The sequence below is a fragment of the Cupressus sempervirens genome, chromosome 1 (assembly GCF_028749045.1).
Source record: "Cupressus sempervirens isolate cs-2001-9-10 chromosome 1, ASM2874904v1, whole genome shotgun sequence".
In the NCBI taxonomy this organism is placed as follows: domain Eukaryota; kingdom Viridiplantae; phylum Streptophyta; class Pinopsida; order Cupressales; family Cupressaceae; genus Cupressus; species Cupressus sempervirens.
In genome coordinates, this window is record NC_143118.1 from 405,095,466 (window position 1) to 405,112,543 (window position 17,078).

The following is a 17,078-nucleotide window of genomic DNA, read 5'->3' on the forward strand; positions in this document are numbered from 1 at the left end:
CTCGCTAGCTCAAATGGCATTCTTACAAAATGTTTTATTTTAACAATATATAGGGAGAGAAATAAGAGGTCTCAAGTTATTGTTTTAACATAATTGGTGGGATCATGTTATTACCGACTGCACGATCAATCCTACTAACCCTTCTCACATTCGGTACAGGCTAGTCTCCAACAAAAAAAAGTACCAAAGATAGAACAAAGTTAAACTTTTTTTTTTCCAAATTCACAAAAACTCAATGATTTTTTTTCTCCCAATTTTTTTGTTTTCGACTACAACTATGTAGATCATGAAGATCAAACATTGGAATTTTAAAAAAACCCACGATGTTTTCGATAATTTGAAAATTGCTAAATTGTACATTTTTGTGGAACGATAGCTGCGCTCCTCACATTCTCACATTGCAAATGCATTTGTTGTTGTATAAATTTTGGAAGCGAGAATATTGACACCTTTTATTCCTTTCAAGCCTTAAATCCTACAAAAAGCAAAAATCCTCACATGAACACTCGAAACAACAAAAAATGTAACTTTATGATTAGTTTTGCAAACCAAATAAACCAACTATGGATATTTGAATGACCCTTAAAAGTGGGTCGCATGGAGTGTGCCAAAATATAAGCAAGGGAAAATAATACTTAAAGGAATACAATGGTTAAACAAAGCATTCAAAATAATAGAACCAAGCTACAAATAAGATTAGACCTTCAAATAAAAACTACAAAAGAAATCGAATAAATGCAAACCTCACTTCTAAGTACCTCCAATGTGAAGAAGATGTGTTCAAATAATGGAATGTATTCTCAATGTTTCAAAGGATGAAGGAGGATTCAACAATGATAATGGGTGATTACATTATGAAGGGATTTTGGCATTATGACAATATATTGGATGAAGTTTCTCTTCAAAAGGGCATGCTAACTTTACTAATAAAAGGTGGATGATTTGTAAAGGAGAGATGATTCATTTTATAAGCAAGGAGAGGATGGAATGAATGGTAAAGATGCAAAATTGAAGAATTTTTAGGAGTGGCCAAGATGCAAGGAAAATGGAGCACATAGATTGTGCTTTCTCAAATGCATAGCCTTGTGACAAGTGTCATAAGGAGAATGCATGTGAGAGAATTAGGGTTTTGGGGGAAAATGTGACCAGTTTGGGGTATGTGAAGGGGACAAAGGTGTAAGATATGGATGTACTGTGTAAAAGAGGTATAAGAGCATTTAAGGTTGACATTAATGATCTAGGTTGGGGAGTCAGAGGATGCAAGTAGAGTTGACTTGGTTTGGGTTAGGATTTCTTAATCTTCATGTTTAAAGTTGTGCAAATAATTAAGGTTAGAATTGGTTTGGATTAGAGGGTGATAATGATACAAGTGGGGATGTGGAGGATTGATTAAAGAATATTATATAATCAAGAAGGGTATTTTGGGAATTCAATTAAATAGGCTTGTACAAATTATTTAATTTAATAGAGAAAGGGGATTCAATGAATAATCATACTATTGGTTATCATATTGATTTACTAATTAGACTATATTTAATTAATTAGATTAATCAACAAGGGGAGGATGTAAAATGATTAAATATTTAATTAATGATGCCTTCTACTTTAAGCGATCTAAATAAGATTACTTCAATTGTGTAATTGGATTTGGGTGTCTACACCCCCAACATCTAGGTCCTAAAATATCATGGCTATATAAGAAGAGATGCTTATTCATGAAAGAATATACTTAAAAAGATTTATCATTTCCAAACTAGAACATGAAGTTATTATAGTTGGATTAGAATGGGTTATGCAAATACCTAAAGAAGGACCATACACTTATCAAACAAGCATACAAGTCCCTATAACATTCCTTGCTTCAAATAGATATATCAAGGACATGTTAGGGTTGGAGGGGCATTATATATAGTTTTTTAAAGGATTCAATTGAAGCCCCTTGAATACTAAGGTACATCCACACAATTTGAACAATCAATATCTTGTAGTTTTTCTTTAGCATTGAATTGAAGCCACTTGAATGAGATAATCAAAAATCCCACTTGCTAGGCTACTCAAGTGATTATTAAACCTATGAATTCATACTGAAGCATCTTAGGGATATTATTCTTTCAAGTAGTGGAATATTTATATTCCATATGTTGTTGCATGAACATACATATTGATAATTAAAATAAATGGAAAGGGAGTATAATCTATTGTCTACACACATTTTTCTCTTTTATAAATTATCTGGGCTATCCTCTATTGGTAGTACACACCTCCATTTCTGCAACTTTACACAAAAACCATAGAGCTACACACCTACAACTTTCCAACTGCTTCATTTTGAAATAATTTATGGAGGATTGACTAAAGCAAGTTCCCATTATGTGCCATTGACACCCCTTTGCTCACTCTTTTAAATTAATGTATTGCGTCACAAGTCTTTAACCACATCTAGTAAAAAAGACATTGCTATTTAGATTCCTAACATACTCACATAAATGACACTATTATGCCTTGAAAACACAACCGATTGTTGCATTTCGAAGATTTGAATTCAACTATCTAGAACCTCCTATTGTCATCTTCTCAACTTTTGTATTTTTTCCAATTATCAAATATGGTAAATTTGATCTTTTCTTTAGTAATGCTAAAAAATGTCAACTCTTACATCTTATTTATTTTATTAAATTTAAATATGATGAATTAAATCATATCATCAAGTAAATTAGATGTATACGTACTCAAACTGTGCTAATAGGTATATAAAGACAAAAATACCTACATTTTTATAGTCCCTAACTTCTTTCCTTTAAAAAATTAGAATGAAAAACATAAGCATGTCACATAACTTGAGGGTTAGAAATTCAAACCTTTAGACATCACCATCCTCAAAAATTGATAAGAAATTTAGATTAAAAACTTGTTTTTTTTGAGTGGGTTTGGTGTTGGATTTTCTTGAACCACTCCTTAACTGCTGCCCCAACTGCAGTAAAGTAAATTAAATCGGCAGGGATTGTGAAATCCAACTCATATTTAATCTGGTGATCTAAAGGCACTTCCACAACAGCATACAATACTCTGCAATTGAATGCGTGGCGGGATTCGATTCGATGGAAGCGAAACCCACGTCGGAAGACAACTACAGCGTTGTATTGTATACGCTAATTGTCGGTAAGGTAGTTTTGAGTGCATTGGAGTTTGTCTCTTGTACATTTAAAACACAAAAACAAAATTTATATAATTCTTAAAGAGCAAGAAATGAGGCATCTGTGGACTGAAAGGGTTTCTATCCATAGTCGTTTCTTCAATTAAATGCCCAAAGCAATTGGAATGGCGTGCGAGGATAGCAGGTAGTTTTACAGATTCCTCTTAATATTGAAAAACGCAAGATAACGCATCATTCATTGGCAAACTAATAGGGCCTGCTTTGATTTCCTTCAAAATTTGAAATCCTTGAAGGGAGAAGGAAAGATACTTTTTTTGACCCGGTTGGTTGTTAAGGGTTCTGCAAATCCTTTCATGAGACCGTTTTGTTGTCTGCTTCTTTTTGGCTTTTCGTAGATTTAATGTGTTGCATTGTGTGCTGCAATATGATTTTATAGGTCCACTTATTTCTGACGTATTATGTTGAAATTTCAGTGGAAGGGTGTCTGATCGTCATTTAGAAGAGCCTATTGGCCTCTTCTTGCGGTGCTATACGGTAAATCAAACTGTGTCAAAATGTCTAGCACACGGATTGAATTCTAGGAGCACAGCTTGGATCTTCCGAGTGGGTTATTAGCAAATTGAGAAATACGACTTCAGATTTAATTGAAATTCAGAATCTGATTACATATTAGGGCAAAAGTTCTTTGCATATTTTTGCCTTCAAGTAGGTGAAACCTGCGGAATATTAATGTGAAATTATGAAGCTAAGTACACATGAAAATTGTTCATTGATTGCCTGAAGCACATAATTGAGCTAGCAGAATTACTAATTTAGCATTATTCTGCATATATTTGAAAAAATGATCTATATCTAGAAATATGGTTTGGGAAGAAAACAGAAATGCAATGCTTTATGGATTGAGCACCACTTTTTACAGCTGTGCCTTAGCTTTTCGTTGGCAGCAAGCATCTGAATGTTCTTTTGGTATTAGTATTACAGATCAATCTTGTATGTGCTTTTGTATTGAAGATAGAAAAAAGTAAGCAGGGGAAAGATCCACGCAACTAAATAAATTCCTTCACCAAGTTCCGCTGTTATTCATCTTTTCCACGTTACGCCACTATGTATAAATGGCAGTATGTACGGAATGAACAAGGGTACTCTAGTAAATGGGAAAGCCTGCCGTGCAAACTCACTTAACGAATAATCTATAAGCTTTCTTAGGGTAGATTGAGTGTATCTTAATTGGATTTCCTTCCACAATTTTGTGTAATCTGAGTCTCTTTTTAGGATAGAAATCACTAGAATTGTCTTTATCTAAATATAATGAGTACTGGAAAGTGGCACTTTTGAGGAAACATGATGATGTCGTATGATTTATCTCAATTCATCAACTGCAGGTAATGGCATTTAAGTTTATCTATTTCATATGATTTTTTGGGGTTGGTGTTCTTTTTGCGTTCTTTGTAGCTATTATGACTTTATTGTAATTTTGAGTCCTATTTTGGTCATTTAAGGAATGATAGATATTATGTCTTTCTTAACTTGCATTTCTACCTTTTTTTATTACTTCTTTTGTATTTACATTAGGATCACTTGGCAACTTATGTGCAGTTTTCAGAATGTTTAGGTCTATGGGTAACATCATGGTCAGACACCTATAAAAATGACATGTTTGGCTGACATTGATAATATGCCTTGTTCTTTGTCCTCTTTACAAGGATGAAGATTATAAAGTTAGCATTTTGATGAATCCCATGTGAAACGTACCATGAAATAAAATGAAAGATTTTAATGACATCCACGAGACCATAAGTCTAAGGGATCAACATAAGATCCCTTATTCAGTCCGTTGTGATTTCTCCAGGCTGTCCCTTTTGTTGTGGATCTGCATAAGTACGGTGGCTCCCTTGAGGAGTCTTGGTCCTTTGAAAAGCTCTTTTATGTTGTTCACCCTTAAAGTTTTTTTGTGCTGGTTGTGAATCTATTATGAGTAAAGCCTCTAAAAAACTGTGAATCTATTTGAAGGCTCTGTTAAGTACATTCATGATCTCCCTGTCATGTGATTTAAGTGCAACAAACACATTCCAAAGCATTTATGAAATCTTTATTTCCTTGCCATGCACGCGTTTCCATGAAAGAGTCTAACCTGATCAGCAAAACTTGTTTACTGGATTTTTCATTGTCTTGGTAGCAAAGCAAGCAGAGACTATGATTGGGAACTGATTTAAAGAGCTGGAAGATATCTGTAACACAAGTACATTTTTCTACATCACGGAGTTCCATACAGATGTAGTTTAAATTAGTGTGATAGCTGTACATCAGTAGTAATGTTCTGTTTCTACTGTGTTAGAGAATAAGGGTAATAATGATATGTAATTATGGTTGTTCTTTTTTAGTGCTGTCAAAGGGTCAAAGATGTGATAAATCGCACCTGCTACTCTGTAGGATAATTCTGTCAACAGTGTTACTTTTTTGTTGTGCCTTAAATGACTCGATTGTGATAGTATGCTAGTTGTGTCACAATTGCTTTTTCATGACCTATAACCAGAAGTAGTTATGCACAAATTTGAAAGTATTGATTATTTCATTTTCTTGGAACAGGAAACATGGCAGTCAGGCAGTACTTATTACAGTAATTTTTTACATCAACTTGTTTAACAGAGCTAAATTTTGATACCTGAGTCTGGAGGATTTGTTAATGGTGATGCTTGTTGGAGAATACGGCAGGGAATTCAGATTCTTGTCTGTTGCTTTCTGTGCTTGCATGGGGTCGGTATTTTTCTTTGTTTTTAATTCCAAAAGTAGATGACACCATATACTGTTTTTTTATAGGTAGCAGTTTATTATCTGTGCAGGATTGCCTTTCGTTCTCTTGCTTTGTCACCACAAAATATCATTATCAAATTTGAGGCTAATGTAAAAAGGAAATTGTATTGATCTGATTTCATTTTCTCATATTTTAGCACCTTGGTTATCCAAGGAGAATAATACAGGAACTACAAGCCATTTGTTTTTCACTTAGGCTATCTATATTTTAAATCGATCAATTCTTATTTATTGTATTTTGAAACAGAGCAGTGGTTGTGTTGGAGGTTGTGCTAAACCCTCACCAGCCATAACTGTAGAAAGATCATCAAGGAGGAATTCGAGAAGAGGAGCAAGTGGAAAAAAAGTCTGGTGGTCTTCAAGCCCAGAGGATATGGAAAACAATGTAAACAATCACCATTCTGTAAAAAATCCATCAGTTGGCAGCACAAGTCAAACTGAAGAAGCACAGACATTAAACAGAACCGATGATAATGCTTCTTTTGTAAATCATGGTACGTTTTCTGTTGAATGTGGATACAAGGTTATTGAATAGGTTATTATTCTATTTTTCATGCCTGTCTTAAGTTCTAACTAAAACAGAACATTGATACTTTATGGTTCTAAAATGAGCCTACTGAAAGCCCAGGATAAAGTGAAAAGGAGTAACTTTAAAGTTTAAACTACATCTTGAGGGATAATTTCTGCAATCTAGCATGCTAAGGAGAAATCAATGATTGATATGCATTGTGCCAATGGCATCTATCGTTTCAATTCTTATGGCAAAATTTGGGTGTGATGGCCACATATCCTTCTGTGGTGAGGGTTGTGGTTATTAATGGATCCTTTTGTTATTTTACTCAGTAGTTTTTGTATTAATGCCAATTAAAATGTAATATCCTGACACAGAAGTGTTCATCAAATTGACGATTTTATTATAATGCATGGGTGGATTGTTAATGATTAACCTAGAAAATTGAGACTTGTACCAGAAAATGCCTTTTTGTGCTTAACTTTAGACTTTTTCATATAGGCATTTCAAAATCATCCATTGAATTTTTGTCAGAACTGTCAGTAGCATTAAGAAAATTTTCAACTTAAATAAGGTTAGAATTTAAAGGAGTAGAAATATTTTCCCATCTAAAAGTTCAATTGGCCCACCAAAATTCTAATTATAATACACATCAGGAAGGAATATGCATCACATCAATACTGATCAGTTTTCTTAATGGCTGGCGGGATTGTAACATTTCTATGCATAAAGTCACTTTTTCATCAGTTCTGACATCCTTTCATGTCAAGATCATAACTACAGTATAAATAACTCATATCAAACTAGGTGCCATCACAATTGCTGCCTTGTTAAGAAAATTGCCTATGCTATGTGCTTGATGCCTTGCACACCAAAATGTGGCATTATTATTGCTGATGCTTGTTGATGTGAGTTTTGTTCCACTAGAACGTACAGAATTGAATACTTAGTATTTCAGGACAAAACACATAATTCCAACTCTCTGGAGTTGTGTGATCAAGTGAGACAATCTCAATGTTCCTTCTTGCTATGGACTTTCACTTATAATGATGCGATATGCTGGTTATTGCAAAGGAGCTTACATTGTTCGTTCAATGAATACAAACTTGACTTTAACTTGTTTAATCACTTTCAACCAAACAAACAACAATGGATAAATGTTTTGAAAGCTATTTTACTCCTAGAATGCAAGAGCCTGCAAATTTCTTTGTGAGTCTACTAGAATTAGTCTAGCCAGTGATGTCAACCAAGGTAGTGCAGTCTCCTAAGGTAATTGTAAGATGTTCAAACTTCAAACTACCACCATTCCATTAACACCATCCATCAATGGATATCAATGTGCAAGCGATAATTGCTGTAAGTTTATATAAATGCTATTTGACCATGCACTGCAAACATACAATTAACAAATAGTTGGTGGTTTTGTCTAAACGTGTTCACCAAGGAAACAGATTAAATATCTTCCATTCAACTAAACCATATTACCATTCAATATAAAATGAAATATACTCTAAGCAAGGAATTGAAGAAAGCATGCAATACTCTAGAGCAACTCAAGTAATCCACCATGAAGACCGGCAATGAATCAACAATTACTTTGATAGCATTATCACAACAGTTTCAACAAGTCTCCTACTCTAATATTAATGAGTTACAATTGAGGTCTTGGCCTTTTATAGTTGATCAATTACAATGAAGGACCCAGATCAATTCAAGATCAAGGGCAAAGATTGATCCATCACAAACCCTAATTAGGGTTGCCACTATCATTCAATTATATAGAGGCAGCACCTTGTGGGTCAGTAAGAAAATTACACTTCTTTTATGGGCAAGTAAGAAAAATGTACACATGGCATAATATGATTAAATGTGCTTGAACATGTGTAACTTAAATTTTCTGATTGGTTGAAGACAAGTGGGTACCACCTCGATATTCTTATCAAGCCTCAAGTTGATGGCATATTCTCAAAATGTTTCATCTTCTCAAATTTTCTCCATCTTTGTTCTTGGAAAATTTCTTATTGCCATGATTTTGAACTCCTTTGTACTTGCAAACATAATGATCTTTCAATGCCTCGATTGTGATCATCTTGAAGTTGTGAAGTTTTTAATGTGGCTAGATTTTTTCAAGGTGAACTTGGATTTCCGGAGGAAACTCTTGTTAATGATAATTGTGATTTTTCTGTCTCCTTGTTTGCTTTCTTGGACTCCATCTTGGTCTTGCCTTAAATTTGCATTTTCAACTTTGAGCTTCATCTTTTTTTTCTTTGAGCTCCTTTTTGCTTGAAGTTTTGAACTTGATCTTGTAACATCCACTTTTGTTGGTGTGCTGATTGAGGATTTGCATACCATCCATGCTCTGATCTTTCAAATTGTTCCAATGAATGAATCACGATTCAGCCCTCCCTTGTTTATAGTTTTCCCCTTTCATATTCACCATCCATTGTGAAGATTTGTCCAAAATTCCAGCTTACTAGATGTTTAAGCCACAAGATCAGATTGTTCATCATAACTTCTTCATGTTCAAAATCTAATTTTGTAGCCTTTCACACATAGTGGAGACTGAATTTACCATAAAAGTTCAGTTTGCCCTTTGAAAACACGTTTATTTATAATAAGAATTAGTAATGAGTCAAACTTTTGTCTAAAAGTTGAAGTAGAAAATTGAGGGCTGTTGGGATTGGGAATCTTGATAGGGGAGTGGATTCCACCCTGCTGTCAAGAATTTTCACTTTGCATATCAACTCTTAGACCCAAAAATTTAACTCACCTTACTTACCTTTCACGTCTTAAGCTTCATTTGCCATGATTTCTTCTCACCATTGATCTACTTTCTTTGGATCTGCCTTTGTAATTGATTGGGAGACCATCTTACCTTGGGTGGAAATTGAGGGTGTGTCAAGATTGAAATTGACCCAGATGCTCCACGAAGATTAGGGGATAGGGACGTTTTAGGGGACGGGGATGTGTTTCTGGTATGGGTACAGGTCAAAGCCAAAGTTTAGGGGACGAGGCCCTAGGGGACGACGATAAAAAAACATAGGGGATTTTTTAATATATAGAGATAGAATACAAATATGCATATCATAACATTGATAAACCATTCAAAATAGACATTTTAGAAGATCAATGCATGGAATATTATCAAATGGAAAATACTAAGTACTTCCATTATAACAATATCACATACATATATAGCAAAAATCAAAATGCCTACAGGCTCCAAGTGTCATGCTGAAATTAAAATGAAATAAAGAGAAGTCCAACTAAAATAGTTCGTAAATAATAAACGCAATCTTTCCTCACTGTTGCTACTGCTCTTATGTTTTTTTTTCTTCCTCTTAGCAATTATGTCAGATCTAAAAATGATTAGAAGAACTAGTGTTTTAATGGACCAAATATGGGTTGCATATTTTTATTATGTCTTCAAGACGACTAGGGGTTGCGCTGATAGTAAAAATTAGAGAAAAAATGATTTTTTGGGGGTGTTTTGCCTTTACCAGATTGGCTGGAAAAAAGGGGGCAACCAGCAGTTTCGAGGCTTGCCATCCTTGGTATGGCCAAATTTTTTTTGCCGTTTCGAGGACGTTTCCGAATTAGACAAAAAGGGGATGACTCAAGGGATGGCCAAAATTCGTCCCTGTTTCATCCGTGGTATGGGTATGACCCCAAAACCATAGGGGATGTGTCCCCGTGGAACACTAAAATTGACGAGAGGAGTGGATTCCACCTTGTTGTCAAGATTTTCCAAAGGCTGAATTTTTTTGTTCAGATCTGCTTTCTTTTCTTTGGAGTCCAAGTTATCTTTGTTTCCTTTATGAAAATTTCCTCTTCCCTACCATTTTCTCCGAGCTTTGCCTCGGGTTTGCATATTAATTTATTGTGGTGTCAATTTCTTCTTCACTCGTCAAAATCATGTTGGCATAGTGATTTCTAAAAGTGTTTGTTATGACATCTATGAGACTGTACTCAAGTTTAGTACATGTTATAGTATGATTAGTATTTGATAGGAAAACTGGCTTAGCAATGTAGAAATAGAGAGTATGATTTGATCTGTGTGGTTTATAGTTTGGGATTTTAGTGTTGTGATTGGAGATTTGGAGTCCTGATGATGTTAGTTATTTGATGTTGCAATGATGCATTAAGAGGAGATTGAAAAATGAAGAAATTGGATTTTGATGTTTCTCAGAGGAAGCGTTGAAGAACAATGGAGAACAATCAGTTTGATTGTGGGACGATGATGTGGTTTGCTTGTGGAATTGATCAATATTGAAAGGTGGTATGATGATGTGTCCAGGCTGATGTGGAAAGTTGTCTATGGTCTATAATTGTTGAGCTGATCGAAGATTCACAAAGGCATGTGTGTACCTAGGGAGTTTAATATGTTTTGACTATAAAGGGTTGCTGATCCATGACGGAGAGGGTGCGCTCGGATTCAGTATTTGCGACTCACTTGATTTCTATTATGGATTGAGTCGCATGCCAGAAACTATTATGGGTGAATAAGAGTAATCTAACCACTCAAATATGAACATTCTACAATGATTGCTTTTGTTCACATGCGAAGTTTCATCGTGGAGAAATCCAAGGAGGCACAAAATAACATTCAACAAGCAGGTAAGTTCAAAGTAGTGCAGTGCAATGTGAAGTGAGCAATGTAGCGATAGCGAAGGTGTGAAAAGTAGTGCGATTTGGAGTCCTTGTTTAGGGAGGGGGCATGTGTCTTACCTGTGTAAGCTAACTCGACTCATAGTAAGTCAGAGTTGCATCGACAAGTTCCAACGACACAGGGTGTTGCGGATGTGGAGTCTACATGTGGAGCTACAGTTAGGTAGGTGAGGTGCATTTGGCGTGTGCCTGTGTTTCAAGAATGGATGCATATCTAGGGGTAGGAACTTGTATAGAATTCTTGGGTAGTACTCAGGTAGTGATCAACAACATAGTTGAAATTGATGTAGACTGGGCTAGGGGCCATTTGTTGAAATCAATAAAGCTACTTATTTGCCCCAAATACTGTGTTCATATTCTGTTGTGCAAGAGCATATTTTGTTTGCATTATCAAGTGTGTGTAGGTGTTGAGCTTGGATCTTTGGTGGTACACATAGTTCAGGATCTAGCCCAACCTCGTGACATTGACTTTCTTGTCAAATCATTGTGTGATTGGATCCTGATGTTAGTGTTGGTTGGAGAACAACTAAAATGTGTTTGGCAAACTTCTAAGAAAGGAATTTGAATTTTAGATTCAAAGTTAAGGCGATTGGAAAACCCTAATTGATGTAATGAATAAATATTATTGTGTTTGGAAAAAGTGTGTGGAGGGCAAAGATCGTGTGTGCATTTTTGCCAAAGTGTCAATCAAGCTGCGTGGTTGACATTAGTTGTTTATGTGAGTGTGAGGATACTGTATGTGCTTAATGGATCTATCCTAGCAAGGAATAGTGCTATTCACTAGATCATCTCACTTGTTGTTCCCTAGCGATTGGAGTAAGAAAATCCCTTAATAGGGTAGATCCTAATAGATCTTTTCTGTAAATCCTTTAACTGGGTAACACTTTAGCTAGTGTTTGAAGTCCTTTTCTAGGGTTACTCCCAATAGGGTAAGGCTCTTAACAAGGCTAAAGGGAAATCCCTTAACCAGGTGACTCCTAACAAGGTTAGTCTCTAACAAGACTTATTGTAAGCTATGGGCTAAGCTCCTCCCAGGACGTACTTTAAAATAGTTCATTACATTTGTGGGCATCAATCCTATTGTCGTTTTCACCCAATTGGTTCTCCAGAAGAAAAATCTTGGCGTTAGTGACTATTTGTTTCTTTGCAAGCTTATGTTTTGTGTTGCATGTATTTGAAGAATATGTTTTATCAGATGTAAATATCGGTTTGTGATTGATTATTGTTTGACCCCCCTCTCAGTAATCTTTGGGCTTGTTTCTAATAATTGGTACTAGAGCCAAGGTTCTCTTTGTGATAAGATTAACCGCTTGAGGAATATATCTGACCATCAAGATGTTCAAAAGAGAGGTTCCCAAGTTCACAAAGGACAATTATTTGGTATGGGCTAATATAATAGAATTGCACCTCAAAGAAATGGGCAATCAATGCTAGAAGCATGTGGATCGAGTATGTGAGCGCAAGATGAGATCTACATGTAGATCAATTAAAGGAAAAGCAAGAAACACACAAGCACAAGAGGCTATTGTAAGTACTGTTTCAGATTCTGAATATATTGATGTGAGAGTTCTTAGAATTGCTTATGCTTTTCGGAGAAAGTTAGCAAAAGTCTATGGAGGTGACAAACATTTGCAGAAAGCTAGAGAAGAAAGTATCAGGGGCAAGTATGATGACATGAAGATGGTAGAAGGAGAGAACATAGCTCAGTATGGTTCAAGGATTAAGGATGTAGTTGCTGCAATCAAAGGTTTAAGGAGGAGAGATTGAAGATGATGTTGTGCTAAGCAAGATTTTGAGAACTTTATTACCTACTTATGTCATTAGAGTGTTCACTATAACTGAACTAAGAACTAATGAAATTTTATCTGTTGATAGACTAATCAATAAGCTTACTTCTTTTGAGCTCAATAAAAGGCTTCCATAGTAAGCATCACTTCAAGAAAAGGGAAAGAGATTGCGTCTAAATTTGTGTAAGCCAGCTCGACTCACAGTGAGTCAGAGTTGCATCGACAAGTTCCAACAACACAGGGTGTTGGGGATGTGGAGTCTACATGTGGAGCTACAATCATGTAGGTGAGGTCCATTTGGCGTGTGCTTGTGTTCCAAGAGTGGATGCATATCTAGGGGTAGGAACTTGTATAAAATGCTTGTGTAGTACTCAAGTAGTGATCAACAACATAGTTGAAATTGACGTAGACCGGACTTGGGGCCATTTGTTGAAATCAATAAAGCCACTTAGTTGCCCCCAAATACTGTGTTCATATTCTGTTGTGCAAGAAGATATTTTGTTTGCATTATCAAGTGTATGTGCAGGTGTTGAGCTTGGATCGTTGGTGGCAGGTATAGTTCAGGATCTAGCCTAGCCTCGTGATATTGACTTTCTTGTCAAATCATTGTGTGATTGGATCTTGACGTTGGTGCTGGTTGGAGAACAACTAAAATGTGCTTGGCAAACTTCTAAGAAAGGAATTTGAATTTTAGATTCAAAGTTAAGGCGATTGGAAAACTCTAATTGATGTAATGAATAATATTATTGTGTTCGGAAAAAGTGCGTGGAGGGCAAAGATTGTGTGTGCATTGTTGCCAAAGTGTCAATCATGCTGTGTGGTTCACATTAGTTGTTTATGTGAATGTGAGGATACTGTATGTGCTTAATGGACTTGTCCTAGCAAGGAATATTGCTATTCACTAGATCATCTCACTTGTTGTTCCCTAGTAGTTGGAGTAAGAAAATCCCTTAACAAGGTAGATCCTAACAGATCTTTTCTGTAAATCCTTTAATTAGGTAACCCTTTAGCTAGTGTTTGAAGTCCTCTTCCATGGTTACTTCCAATAGGGTAAGGCTCTTAACAAGGCTGAAGGGAAATCTCTTAACCAGGTGGCTCCTAACACGGTCAGTCTCTAACAAGACTTACTGTAAGCTCTTAATCGGGCTAAGCTAATACAATAGAATTGCACCTTAGAGAAATGGGCGATCAATACTAGAAGCATGTCGAAACTGAGTATGTGAGCGCAAGAGGAGATCTACATGGAGATCAATTAAAGGAAAAGCAAGAAACACACAAGCACAAGAGGCTATTCTAAGTACTGTTTCAGATTCTGAATATATTGATGTAAGAGTTCTTAGAATTGCTTATGCTTTTTGGAGAAAGTTATCAAAAGTCTATGGAGGTGACAAACATTTGCAGAAAGCTAGAGAAGAAAGTCTCAGGGGCAAGTATGATGACATTTAGATGGTAGAAGGAGAGAATATAGCTCAGTATGGTTCAAGGATTAAGGATGTAGTTGCTGCAATCAAAGGTTTCAGGAGGAGAGATTGAAGATGATGCTGTGCTGAGCAAGATGTTGAGAACTTTGTTATCTGCTTATGCTATTAGAGTGTTCACTATAAATGAACTGAGAATTTTTGAAATTTTATCTGTTGATAGACTAATCAGTAAGCTTACGTCTTTTGAGCTCAATAAAAGGCTTCCATAGCAAGCATCACTTCAAGAAAAGGGAAAGAGATTGTGTCTAAATCTGGTAGCTTATTGAGTTTTTTAAGGAATATTGATGCACTCTTGGAGAAAGAAAAGAAGCAAGCAGAAATTGAAGCATTAATAGCAAGAATGTTACCTTGGAGAACAAGTAAGTATAAAGTAAAACTACCTTTCATATGTTTTTCTTGAAAAATGATTGCACATATTGCTGCTAGGTATCCAAATGGGGTACTTGAGAAGGGGAATGACACTCACAAGAAGTTCAAAAGGAAATTCAAAAAGCAATGTTATGTAGATGTACAATGAGGAAATAGATGAAGATTTTGATGAAAATAATTCAAAGACATTGTTTTGTTGCAAAAGAGGATCACCCTACACAAGACACAAAGGAGGAGAAGGCTTTTGCATCACACATCAGACCTCATGATGATTGGATTATAGACAATGGGTGCTCACATCATATGATTGGTGACAAAAGTAAGTCAATCGAGCTCAATGAATTTGATGGCGGAATTGTAAGGTTTGGTAATAGTACACCATGTGCTGTAAAAGGAAAAGGCACTATTTCCTTTAATGGTAAAGGAACCACTTATGATGTTTATTATGTTGAAGGTCTAGCTCACAATTTGTTAAGTGTGGGACAGTTGAATGATAAGGGCTGCAAATTGAAATTCAAAGGAGGCTTATGCAGAATAATTGGAAAATCTGGTGATGAGATAGCTATTAGAAGACAAACCAGAGGTAACTTATTTCAGTTGAATAATTCTATCAAGAGTTTTTTGGTGGCTAGAATGGAAGATAGCTGGTTATGGCACAAAAGATTCTGTCATGTGAGATTTGATAGTCTGGTGAAGGTAAGCAAGGCTAATGCAGTAAGGGAATTGTCACAACTTGTGAAACTAGACAACTCGATGTGCAAGGAATGTCAACTTGATAAGTTAACTACTTCATCTTTGAAAAGCAAATCTTTTATATTGGAGAATGTACTTGATTAAGTGCATACTGATTTATGTGGTCCTATGAGGCAAAAGAGATATAATGGAGATAGATATTTCATTTTGTTTGCTGATGATTATTCAAGAATGATGTGGGTGACTTTTCTCAAAGAAAAACTTGAGGCTTTCAGTAAATTCAAAGCTTTTAGAGCATTAGTAGAAAGGGAAATAGGCAAAAGTTTGAAGTGCTTGAGATAAAAAAGAGGAGGTGAGTTCATATCCAATGAGTTTATGAAGTATTTTGAGGACAATGGAATCAAAAGGCAAATGTCTGCCCCAAGTCCTCATTAGGATGGTGTTGCAGAGAGAAGTAATAGAATGATTCTGGGTGCTGCAAGGACCATGTTGATTCAAGGAGATGTGCCAAAGACCTATTGGAGAGAAGCAATGAGTACTATAGTCTACACTTTGAATTGGGTGTTGGTAAAGAAGGGAACAAACTAGACACCTTATGAACTACGATATGGTCATTCTCCTAGTGTTAAGTATTTCAAAATTTTTGGTAGTAAGTGATACATAAAGAGAGAGAATTCTCCAGTATAGTTTGCACCCAAAATTGATGAAGGTATATTCTTGGGTTACAAAACCAATCTCGTAGATTCCTTAATAAAAGGACTAACAAAATGATTGATAGTGTGAATGTAAAAATTGATGAATTTCTTTAGATATTAGATGAAACAAGCAGAGAAGAGATAGAGGACAATCTGGGAATAGAATTTTTTGAGTTGAAAGAACCTAGACTGGTAGTGCAAAACAATGAAGAAGAAGCAACTCAACTGACGAAAGAAGCAATAACAAGATCTGAACTTAGTCCAAGGTATGTCATAAGGAATCACTCTACAAATTAGATAATTGGCGATAAGATTGCTAGTGTGCTACCCCGAAACAAAATCAGAGAAGGCACTTGTTTGTTATCATATTTGGGCCTAAGTCTACCAAGGAGGCCATAAAAGATGATGATTGGGTTAGGGCCATGGAAGAATTGGATCAGATAGAAAAGAATGGAACGTGAACTCTAGTGCCAAGGCCTGAAAGTAAGAATGTGATAGGCGCCAAATGGGTCTTCAAAAATAAGCTAGATGAAGAAAGAAAGGTGATCAAAAGCAAGGCAAAACTTGTATTCAAATGATATGCTCAAGAAGAAGGCCTAGATTATAGTGAGACAATTGCACCAGTTGCAAGATTGGATGGTGTCAAAATTTTACTGGCATACGTCGCATTCAAGAAATTCAAACTATATTAAATGGATGTCAAGTCAGCTTTCTTCAATGGAATTTTAGAGGAAGAAGTCTACATAGATCAACTTGATGGATTGAATTAATATAGGATACAAACATGGTATGTAAACTTTACGAGGCATTATATGGACCAAAGCAAGCCCCCAAAGCCTGGTACGAAAGATAACATTCTTATCTCATCAAAATTGGTTTCAATAGAACTTTAGATGATAGTAATGTTTA

The 17,078-nt window shown here is 35.6% G+C and overlaps 1 protein-coding gene across 5 annotated transcripts in view; it reads left to right on the forward strand.

The window, feature by feature from the left end:
- The first annotated feature begins 3,012 nt into the window (after positions 1-3,012).
- LOC149578006 (uncharacterized) overlaps positions 3,013-17,078 on the forward strand; it is a 44,772-nt gene continuing 30,706 nt past the window's right edge. Inside the window, exons 1-4 of one of the 5 annotated variants that reach the window (XM_089827302.1) lie at positions 3,195-3,338; positions 3,628-3,688; positions 5,741-5,908; positions 6,218-6,459. In XM_089827302.1, the coding sequence (XP_089683428.1) occupies positions 5,838-5,908; positions 6,218-6,459 (313 nt within the window). In that variant the 5' untranslated portion in view covers positions 3,195-3,338; positions 3,628-3,688; positions 5,741-5,837. Of the gene's footprint in view, positions 3,339-3,627; positions 3,689-5,740; positions 5,909-6,217; positions 6,460-17,078 lie in introns of all 5 variants that reach the window. The other 4 variants (XM_089827294.1, XM_089827310.1, XM_089827285.1 and 1 more) reach the window with 4 other exon arrangements.